This window comes from Anoplophora glabripennis, unplaced genomic scaffold (assembly GCF_000390285.2).
Source record: "Anoplophora glabripennis isolate ALB-LARVAE unplaced genomic scaffold, Agla_2.0 scaffold305, whole genome shotgun sequence".
In the NCBI taxonomy this organism is placed as follows: domain Eukaryota; kingdom Metazoa; phylum Arthropoda; class Insecta; order Coleoptera; family Cerambycidae; genus Anoplophora; species Anoplophora glabripennis.
Window position 1 is genome coordinate 406,656 of NW_019416395.1, and position 12,084 is coordinate 418,739.

At 31.4% G+C, this 12,084-nt stretch overlaps 1 protein-coding gene across 6 annotated transcripts in view; it reads left to right on the forward strand.

The window, feature by feature from the left end:
* LOC108909199 (PH and SEC7 domain-containing protein 2) overlaps positions 1 to 12,084 on the forward strand; it is a 156,278-nt gene that overhangs the window by 123,366 nt on the left and 20,828 nt on the right. For 4 of the 6 annotated variants that reach the window (XM_018713448.1, XM_018713452.1, XM_018713449.1 and 1 more), the window contains exons 2-4: positions 2,267 to 2,333; positions 2,467 to 2,520; positions 10,637 to 11,004. In XM_018713448.1, the coding sequence (XP_018568964.1) occupies positions 2,267 to 2,333; positions 2,467 to 2,520; positions 10,637 to 11,004 (489 nt within the window). The remainder of the gene's footprint in view (positions 1 to 2,266; positions 2,334 to 2,466; positions 2,521 to 10,636; positions 11,005 to 12,084) is intronic. The other 2 variants (XM_018713451.1, XM_018713454.1) reach the window with 1 other exon arrangement.

Here is a 12,084-nt window from a genome sequence, read left to right on the forward strand (position 1 = left end):
GGTTGCTAGGAAAACTGTACGATTTTTTTACCAAGCTGTGCGATTTTTTTACCGTACGACGTAATAGGAATCTTGCATTGATCGAAGACGGTGTGTTTTTAAGTATTTAAAGTAGTGGTCGTAGGTAAAGTATAGTACGTAATACGTGGTGTAATGCAATTACGCACTCATAGAATTACGCACTCGCCGCTACGCGGCGTCGTGCGTAACTTTTCCATTCGTGCGTAAAATGCTTTTTACAACACTTATTACGTAATATACTATTTTCTGTATTATGAATAACAAGGGAGTGATTTTACTTTCTCACACTATCAATCAAATATCAATATAATCGATCATCGTCAACTACCATAAAAGCTTGCAAGTCAGTTAGAAAACAATACACTTCTTTTATATATTAGTCACAAAATTAAATGATAAAAAAATTCATTAATTTTTGCGAAAAAAATATTTTCAATTTAGAAGAATGAATAAAAAAAGCAGAAATTATCCTTTAATTTGATTTTTAACAAAAATTTCAGTCATTCGGATCACAGTGAAAGAAAAATCGCAGCGATTTCAACTCTTGAGGCTTCCTTTGGGATACTTAAAAAAAAAACGAAAATATCATTAGTCTATTCATTCAAAATCCTTAAATTTTTTTCCGCCGGATTTCTTAAAGATAGACAATAATAAAAGTTTTTGAGTTTTTGATTTTGAAACTGGAAACGTTAAGCTTCAATTCGCTTTTTTGTTATTGCTCTACGATCATTTTTCACCAAGTTACAGCGTTTTGAAACTTGCATAAATATTTATGATTTTTTTATCCTTATTTTTTTTTTTTACTAGTGTATTTAGTGAAATATCGTTTTACTTTATTTTTTATAAACATTTTTAGGTGTTCCATTAAATTATGTGTATTGGATAGAAAGTACATGCAAATTTAGTTGTTTTTATAGGTATATTTTCATTTTTATCTTTAGATAGATACCTACTTATGTAAGCAGAAAAAATCTTACACTACAAAATTATATGAGACTATTACCTGACCCGATGCAAAATTTGTTTATAATTTCTTGGAAATGTTTACAGAACCGAATGTTTATTATTGTATTAACAAACTCTTTTATATTTCAGTACGTAATACGTGTAAATGCGTTTAAAATGTCAAGGGTAATTGTCTCACATTTCATTCGCTGTTACCTATTGTGTTGAACTACAGTGCGCAATTTTTTTATATTGTTAATTAATCGTTGAAGTAAACATAATTGTAAAATTATATCAGGAGATAAACTTTCATTTGCTCGTTAGACAATAAACTGATACTAATTAAAATGGTACACAATTTAAAATCAAGCGGGTCATGAATTTTTAATTGTGTGAAGATTAGTTTGGAATATTTTTAATTTTTGAAGTGATGAGTGTAAGATACATTCATAGATCTAAGAGAATGACACATTTTATTCAACCAATCGGCAATCGCATTATCTCGAGTGTAGATTCAACGATTTCATAACTCAACAAAAATATTTTTTGAGTTTTGGTAGTCTGTAATGAAAGTGTGATATAATATGTCTGTGTATAGATATTTAGAAAGATTAAAAAATAAACTTCTTTTTACAATATATCTCTAAATTATTCAGGGATTTGTCTGTATAAACAGCGTTTATTTGTTCTAGTTTATCTATATGTTCATGTAAATACTCACAAATAAGCAATCAGGTTTGTTTATGTCAATCTTCCTCTAAAGAAACAATGCATAAATTAAAAGTATGATATAATACCAACAATTCAAAATATCATTTTTATACACAGGTACAATTTTATAGAAATAAGTGCAAAATATTTCAGCACATTTATTTAAATCTTTATTGGTATGTAAATAAATCCAACTTAGAAATATTACTAATTTGATTGTTACTATTTACACGATTGGCGTTTTTTTAAATTAAAAAATTCGAAATAATTTATGTATATCGCAAGAATCTCATCTATTTATTCTAAGTGATAAACTCATTCGCCGTATAATCCCATGACAATTGAATTTTTTGATAGACTGTAACTGAACTCAAGTCGACACAGATTGTCATTTTCTTAAAACGAATTCATGAAATAAACAATATAGTAAACCGAATGAATGATTAAATGGGGACTTGTGCAAATATTTTCGTTTGTTTTAGCAATAACGTCGATATCGTTGTTATTGTCTGCCTGTTGTACATACTATTTTGATAAAATTCTTGTTTACGTATCATAAATATTTATAGTTTTCTTATGCTTGTTCCAGGTTGAAGTCGGCGATGTGATACTCAAAGTAAACGAGACAGATGTCATAAGATTTAGTACGAAAGAGGGTAAGTAAGTTATCAATTAGTTAATACGCTGTTCATTAATTAGCACTTGCGTAATTAACAAGTGTAATTTTTTCGTCTCACCAAGCTGGAGCTTTTAATAATTTATTAACACTCATTTTTTTTGCTTTTTCAGTTTTAAAATGTCTGCGGTTATCATCTGATCCTGTCACGCTAAAAATTAAACGCGGTAAGGCTAATTTTTATCCTCGAGTGATATTAAAGATTTCAAAAGATGCCTACTTTCATAAAAACATGTACATATTACCTTTAGAAATCTTTGATTTTGCTCTTCATACTTGTAAAGCAAAATCATGGCATTTGGTCCACATTGTTACTTTGTACAAATAAAGCTAGGCGCACATGAACGTTTTGCGTTCGGCCAATAGCAATTAATTTGTACGCTCGTGAAGTAATTCCTCAACCTGTTGAATATAATAGGCAAAAAATCGTGCGAAATGAGATCTGAAGTCTAACTCGATTAAAATGTATGGTCTAGGTGTTTGGATACGGATTGGTCGTTTTTGTATACTGTTGTGGCTTTAACACATCCATCAAATCGCATAACGCTTACTGTTCAGGTGCGCTTAGCTTAACAGTATTTTTTAACAGGTGTCTTTAATAAATTATTTATAATTACATATTTATTTCAGTAAATTTTTCGCATTTTACATTTTATCTAAAATAGAAACTAGGAATAAAACTGTGCAAAACAGTACTAATATTAACCAACTGCGCAAGTAATATTTCCAACATTAACGATGCACACTTATGCTCGACGTCTTTAAAATTAAATATTTCTAGTCGTGACTAGTTATGCAAATATTTTCATCAATCACTGTACTAGTTACATATGTTGAAATAAGTTATTTGATACTAAATTGCTACAATTAATTCGCAAGTAATCAAAATCTATTAACATACTTTAAAAAAAATTAATCAAACAATGAAACAAATTAAAATCGATTTGAATCGACACGTGTACCAGAATATAGTTATGATCATCTAATAAGTCTAAAAAATAGAAAAATAGTACAATTTCCAACTTTATAATAAATAAGACTATAATTCTAAGTACATAATTATACAGTACCTTCGTCCATAATCGCATAAGGAAACGGGAAGGCTCGATGAGAGCGAGCAAGACATGTCCGCGCCTGTACTGTGCAAATAACCACATTGAACTTGACCTAACTTAAGTGGCGCGATGCAAAGTCGGCCTAAGTTTCACGTAATAATTACCCCTTTGAAGGAACGCACTTATTTCAGAAACACCCTGTTGTATATGACTTCTACCATCATTTTATAAATAAACTAGGTTTTGAGGGATTCATCTTGTACGTTAATGTAATGTAAATAAACATTAAATTGTGAGTGGTAAAGCCTCCCTTGAAGGCTAAGTGGATTTTCTAGCATCACTGCGAGAGCAGGTACTACTTTGTTATGCCAGAAACGGCGGATGCCGCTGTTTTATTATCATTACGATATTTATTTCCGGCAGTAAACGTGTACAAATAAATTGTATTTCCCATATAACAGCTTTTAGTGAGATTTTACGAGCCATAAAAGCAGAAATTTATGAAATTAAAGCTCATTCCGGCCTCTTTTACATTATGACTCGATATGATAGCAATTTCGTCTTCGTGTTATAATTTACTCGTTTTAAAATTTCCTTGACGAGGAACATGGAGTTACCGCTTAATTTTGTGTTCGGCGCTCGAGTCGGATTGGGATTTTAAAATTGTAGGAGCTACTGCGCAAGGTGACCCGAATGATAAAGACGACCAGATCCAATCTGGGCAGTCGTCAACGCCCACGCGTTCTGTTTGAAATCGGTCTTTTCATATCGTTCAATCATACACTGCTCCAGAAAAAATTGAAAGCTACGCTTTGGAAAATTTGTTGGCATTACGTATTTACTGCTTGACTTGACCCGCATTTTTGATTTCTGTATGAAATCGTTATTTAACTGGCAAGGAAAGAAAAAAATCATAAATTTTTAAGTGACTTTCAAAAAGTCGTAACTTAAGGAAAAATGGTGAAAAGGTCCATGGGCTTCAAACAATTTTTTTTTGGCAATCCCACATCAGTAGCTCTTTTAGTTTCTTTAATTTGGACTGTTTGTACGATGATTTGTTATCATCGTTCAAAGCAAAAATAACTAATGATCGTACAGAAAATCTAAACGGCGTTTTCAAAACTTCAAAATATCTTCTATAAGACGTTCTTGTCGCTTTTTGAGAAAAAAATTGGGTATTTAAGATTTTCGCTAAACTTGAGATAAATTTACAAATAATGAATAGACATTTTCGGTATTTCTTTAACCTTAAAGTATTTCAAAGGAACCCTCAAGAGTTCAAACTGCTGCGATTTTTCTTTCATTGTGTTCCTAATGGTTGAATTTGTCACTTTTGCTAAAAATCAGTTCAAAGATAAATTTTGCATCTTTTATCCATTTTTTAAATTGAAAATTTTTTGTTCTGCAAAAATCCGTATTTTTTATCAAAAAATGTTAAATATTAAGAAATGAAAAAATATAATTTTTTTTTTCAAAATGGCAAAATTATGATGGTGGACGTTTTTGAAAGTTAACTGATTGTCACCATATTTTGTATACGGAGGTTTTCGAGGTTGCTGATCACGAATCCGAGGTCAGATTTTCAAAATTCAAGATGGCGGATCCAAGATGGTGGATGGGGTTTTTTAAATTTAATCAATGGGGCCAAATTTGATATATTTTGGGGGTCACTGACCCCACATTCGTGATCAGCAACCCAAAAAACGGCCGTATACGATCTTTGATGCAAATCGACTGATTTTCAAAAAAAATTCGTCCGCCATCTTGAATTTTGCAAATTTGACCTCGGATTCGTGATCAGCGACTCCAAAAACCCCCGTATACAACGTTTGGTGCAAATCGGTTGATTTCCGAAAAATTCGTCCGCCATATTGAATCCGCCATCTTTATTTTTTAAATTCGTCCTCGTATTCGTGATCAGCGACCTCGAAAACCACGGTATACAAAATTTGGTGACAATCGGTAAACTTTCATAAATTGCGTCCGTCATCTCGATTTCGCCGCCATTTTGATTTTTTGGGGTTCCCATAGTTTTATGCCACCCTGTATACTTTCACTATCGTACATCTGTGAACGTATACTATACTTTAATTGCGCCATCTGTTGATTGGAAGTTCAACTATAATCTCATAGCACTGGCCTCCTTTTGTTTACTAAAAAAGGGAGAGAGAAATTACTCAAATAAGAGGTTTTCTGTAATACCATATCCATACAAAGTTGATGACTATGACGTACAATTAAACTATAAAATCAAATAAAGATTTATGGAAATAATTGTCGGTGAAATTTCTTTACTACAAATGAGGCACACTGATTGTGAAAGAAGAAAGTGGAAATAAAAGGATTTGAATAATACTTATTAGCATATTTTTCCAAATACATTTTGCTGCAATACTTAATGAGTATGAAAATAAAATATTAACAGAATTGATGTATTATTCAGGATGCTCTCAAATAAATAAATTAACAAAATATAAAACAACAAAAAGAAACCATATCTTAAAATTTCACTAGTAAATAAAAGAAACAGAGTTTTAATTCTCTATAATTAAAAAGAAACACTTAACTTTATAGTTTTTAATTTTAACTTCAAAGCAAACTATAAAATATTCGGATAAAAAACATTATTTTGCTAATTCACTTAAAGCAAGATGAATATTGTCTTCTGATTCCAGACCAACATGTTTTTGGTCATTTTGAACATATTCAGTATGTTCATCAACTTCTAAAAGTAACAATGTTGTAATTTTTTAAGTAATCTCTAAAAGTTATTAATATTGACAAATCTAGTAGTTGGAACCTTTTATATTTTAGATTTTAATAAAGATTCAAATTTTCAGAATTTTTGCGTTTGTTTCAAATTTTTCTTTGAAAAAAGAAACAGTTTTCTGCACCATCCGATTGTTCAGAAATTTCTTTCTGGGTATTCCTTGAAATTAACTACATTTTCTTAAGTAGGTACAGATAGAACAAAACTTGTAAAGGAACGAATGTTTCAGAAATTCATTTTTTAGTGATCGTTTTGGATAGCTCTTTAATTGATACATTAATTGTCGTGGTGACGACATTCCTGGAAGCTATCGAACTAAGTTGGATAATCGTAAACGACATCGGGGCGAAGTTGGGGTGAATTTCGTCGACCTCTGAACTTTTGCATCGATACTGGCACATGAGATCAGTTGACAAACAGTCAAGGGCTATTAGCCTGAGAGTTACTAGCCCCGAGACAAGATCGTTTTATCTTTCCCACAATAAGTTCTCCAGAAATCGAGAGGGCAGTTACTCGAGACTTCAAACGTGTTCCGATAATACTGTTCTAACTAGATAAAATTCGATACATTTTTTTAATAATGCTTAATAACAACCATTAGTGAAGTATTCGTTCTAGAAATGTATATATACATTTAACGTAATTTAGAGAATAAAAAATATAAAATCAGTAAATGTTTGTCCCCAGAGTATGGAAATTTTACAATCGCTTTAAGCAAACATCTTTTTTGTAAGTCAGTATCATACTTATGTAATGTAAAATGTTCTTATTTTTTACGTCATTTTCTGTCTGGACTAGCACATTCCTTTGCGATTTGCTTCGTGAAGACTATCTGCGATTGTTTAACAAAGCAAGGTCATGCAGTTGTGTCTTATACTTTAAATATCAGACATATTTTTAGGTGGCCTTGTTCTATACCCTAGGAAATTTTCATTCTCTTCGTGACAGGAAATACGGATATTTCTTGCTTCTTTCCATATTGTCTGATCGTTATTTTAGTTCTTTTTTTTAATCAAAAACCGGATTCCCTTAAGACTTTATACAGCACGTTTTTCTATGATTAATCAAATATCACTGAACTGTGGTACAATCAAAACACTGAAAACATAATTGGAACTGCTGGTGTCGAGAAGGAACGACACTTCACAGTAAATGTCAATCTGCTTTGCTAACACATAAGTGACAATTCATCATTAACTTTTCTATCACACAAATTTATTGAAAAATTCCTTAGAAATAATTCAAAAGGTTTAAGTCTACATATATACACCTATCTGAAATATATTTTTGTACAACACGAGGGTAATGATAAATATTTCTGTAGGTTTCAAATAATCGCCTCCCCAAGTCCGTAAACGATCGATTCGATAATAAAAACGTTTAATACTTATTTTACATATTTTTGGTAGTAGTGGTGCTGGTTGTATTTGAGCTGCTGCTGCTCCTTTATGATTTAAAGCAGTGACTAACCTCTGCGTGATGTTATGCGGCATCCAAGATCCTAGACAAACTGGTTATTATATTCTCAGTTAGATAAACAGTTTCTTATTGCCTTTTGCAAATTAGTCTGCTTTGCTCTGCACTTCGATGATACAGAGGAAAATCGTGCTGTATTCTTGTGCCTTGTGTAATGGTGAGGGCTGGTAATAAATACATTCATGAATTAATATGTGCGCATTGTTGTTACTTGAACAGTTTTGATTGTGTATTGAAGAACTTGCAGGGATATAGTGTGGTTCCTTTTTCAATCAAAACTTTCCAAAGTAATAAACAAAGTGAAAATTGCAATATTGCTGTAGTATGAATCTTTTTTTCTGTAATGCAGGTAAAGAATGTTGCACTTTGTATTTTGGTTGCTATTAAAGATATCAAATTACGTCTAGCCACATTAATATTTTATATTTTTTATTATAATCATGAACATATTACCGTAAAATGTTCTCTCAACTCTACTATTTTTACCAATTAACCCTACTTTTTGGATTCGATGTACGGCGCCGATAATTATAGGGTAAAAAATTGCTACCAACTATCTAGTAATAATTACACACTTTATAATGCAGTAAGTTGAATTAATATTTAAATAATTTGTAAGAAATTGCTCAATGACGGGATGACCCACAAACTTTAAGGGAACATTCCTCAGAAAAAAATAATTAAAAAAAAAATGTATATCAAATATTGGCCCATAAATGCACCATGCGCCAGATATTTGCATGCCTTTTTTTTGAAAGAAATGTCTATTTATTGTTAGTAGTTAGAAAACCATGCCAGATATTCTGTCATTCAATTATTATCAGTGGCGTAGATATGGGGAGTTAGCCCATTTCTTAATTCTGTAATTTATATGCCTACTATGACCTTTTTGCTCTTTGTATGATTTGAAAAACGACATATTTACTTAAAAAACACTTTTGTCGTATTTTCTTATAAATTTTGAAGTAAACATAATAAATCGTTGCACTTTCTTTTTTTTGAACATTAACAACTACACTTTTCTAAAAAAAATTAAAAATATCCTTGGATATTTAGATGAGAAGCACAATTCTGCCTTTTACGTTCTTTAGGCGTAACTTGCTCGATTTTTTTCTGATTTATACGACTCCACTTGAAAATTTTAAAAAATTGCGGAATCGCGTTGTCGCGTGGAACAGTCGCATTGTAGAATAGAAGTTTGTAATGAAGTTAAAGATCGCCATTTCCAACAGATTTTGTAAAAATATATTTAGTATTTGCAGAGTAAATTCTAGAAACGGAAATTTATTTCATTTTCCTCTTTTTTTACTAAAAAGCGGAAAATTTTGTGAAAAAATGCAAGAGATAAGAAAGTTTCTTAATAAGCCAAGTTCTGAACCACATATTTTGAACTACTAATTTTCAGCTCCTTAAAAAGATATAATGAAAAAAAAAAACATTAATGGTTGCCATTTTGAACTCCTTTCGAGGATGCTTAAAAATATCGCTTGGGATTGAGTTTTTCTATGTTCCTACAACTGTGAGAAATAAACAAAGCATAATTTAAATTTCTTTATAAAAAATCTCTGCTAATCTGAACAAGATGGACATAGAAAAATAATATAAAAATACAAATTAAGCATAAAACATATATGAATACATAACACATTCATATATGAAACACATATGAATAAATTTTAAAAAGTAGCAGAAAACTTTAAATAATAATAATAATAAATAAAAAAAATGTAGTCTAAGAAAAAGGATAACATTCAGTTTTCGTTTTTTAATTTATTCGTACTTTTATATTCAAGTACATATATTCCTTTATACTATTTTTATTTGTTATTATTTTTGTATACATGTTATTCAGGTTTAGTTATATCTTTATGTTAACAGTAGTTAAGATTCTTTTGAAAAACTGTAGTGTCTATAGTAAAACAAACAGAAACATTATTAATAATACAAACATACAATACAAATATAGTATTTTTACAGAAATGTGTTTTAGCAAAGTGACAGATAGGCACAGAAGCTTTAAGATAATTGTTGATCCCCTATATCTACGGCACTGGTAATTAAAATATAGAATGAATAGCATGGCTTTGTAATATATGGTATAGTCTTTCTGAAGTCAGTTGAACATGTATAGAAATGCCTAGCAATAAAATTTAATGAGTTTCATAGCCTCTAGTTTTCTGCTAGATGAAAAAATTATAATAATTTGTAATATATAATATAATATTTTAATTATTTATGTCCTCAAGCAATTTTATTATGTTGATGGTAAATATTGTTCCGTTTCAAAAGGTCTCCAAAATGCCATGTAACAATACTAGTAAACAAAATATCCCTCTTATTTTTCCCTTTCGCAATTGTAATATTGAATGATTAATGGAAGGTGCCTATAATAAATTAAAATTACCCGAATCACACCAAATTCCGCATTGCTGCACTGCACTGCTAGGCAATTTGTCAACCACTTGTCAACAACTAAGATTTATTGCCCAGTCGCCCAATGCAGCTGTGTTATACACCAACTGGGCGTATACATTTCTACCACCTCCACGTTTAGTTCGACGAGACCTGTATATGGGTATGGTTTATAAGTTTTTCAAATATTTCAATGCCGAGTTGCTGCGTCAGCTACCGAACCTGGTACATACTGTCGACCTCTTGGTTCTTCAATTGAGATCGGAAAGACTATACCAAATGTAAGATTACAGTGCCAAATTTTGTGGAACTATAATTGCACAGACTTAATATATTAAGAAAATATGTTATTGTTATTTTTTTAATTTGCTAACGGTACATCGCCAAAGGTTTTTAAAACTTTATTTAAGATTGCTTAAAGTTTGCCTATTTTCTCATTGACACCTGTATAATAATTAAAGTGCATTTTTATAATGATATTCGTGAACTAAAAATAATTAAAAACCATGCCAGCCAATATTACAGTAGTTAGAAATGACCGTAAAGAATCACCCTTCGCTTTTCCCACAGATCCCAAGATAAAGGCGACTGTTCGAAAGCACCTGCTCTCTGTAAACACTACCGGCGAAGGCGACAAGACGACCAAGATACCTGGAGTACACCACAATTCCCCCAGGCCGGAACCAGCCGTCCACAAGGCCCACCACCAGCATGGTCGGTTCGGGACGACCAACGGTAGCTGCGCGGAACAGGAGCCGCTCCTCGGCCGCCATCAGGAAGCCCCAGAGGAAAACGAGAGACTGCAGTGGCAGCCGCTGGCAGCTAACGAGAAGTCCAAGGGACAGCCTAAGTTCGAGGCATACATGATGACTGGAGAGCACATACTCAATATCTCGCGCATGCCTCAGACTACCATTGTTCCGAAGCAACAGAAAAAAGTAAGTCTTTCCTTGGTCACCATCTTCTAAAATAAAGTTTAATAACTGTATACCGTAAAACCATGCCTAAAACATCTCATATACATCAGAAATCATGAAGCAAGTATGCTCGATGTCTAAGAATCATGAAACTTCGTATTAATTAATGCTTTAACATCCTAAATAGATTTAAATGATAAATACTTAAAAATTCCTCCCAAAACTCTATTAACAAGCAGCTACAGTTATCAATTTTTGAACGTACACCACTAACAGTGTATCGACTCAAATCCTATTGGATGCTGCATCGCCGCTAATTGCAACCAATGCAATCTTTAACTCCTTACTGCACACTCTTCAATTTGAGTCTTGAAATGAAAGAGACGATGCTACATGTTTAAATGTGTATGAGCTATTTATGGTCTGTTTTAACTTAAAGTAAAAACATAAATGAAAATACAATAAAAGTAAAATCTAAACAAAACACAATTTACTTAAAATCTGTAGTCTAACATATTTTACTTATTGTTGCTTTTAGAGGAATGTTGCGGATAATAGTTTTGGAGTTGCTTTAAAGCGGAAAATAATCGTTCTATGTGTATAGACCTAAGAGATCTGAACATAAAAGTTAATGAAAAAGAGCTATCAAAATTTGTCGGTTGCCCATAATTTGTAACATTGTAGCTTAACCTGAATTATTGTTGTAAAACAAACTACAAGTTTCTATTCTGAATAGTAATTTAAAGATACCATTACGATGGATATACACAGCAAATACAGCTTAAACTATTTACTTACAGCACACCTCTTTCAAAGACACCAAAATGTCACATATAAATCAAATAAAAACTCAAATTTTATAGTACTTTATTATTTATTTTAAGATTATTACTAAGTCTAATTTGTCTACGTATTTATTTAGCATTTAGCATATATGACTTTGCTTCAAGAGAACTTTAGGAACAATTTTTTAAATAGTGCAGAATCATATTATTTATATTTGCTGTAAATGATTGGCACGAGATAACTATTAAGGAACATTTGTCTTGAATAACATCTGTAAATACCCTTAAAGTCATATGAGTCGTAACAATTTAATTT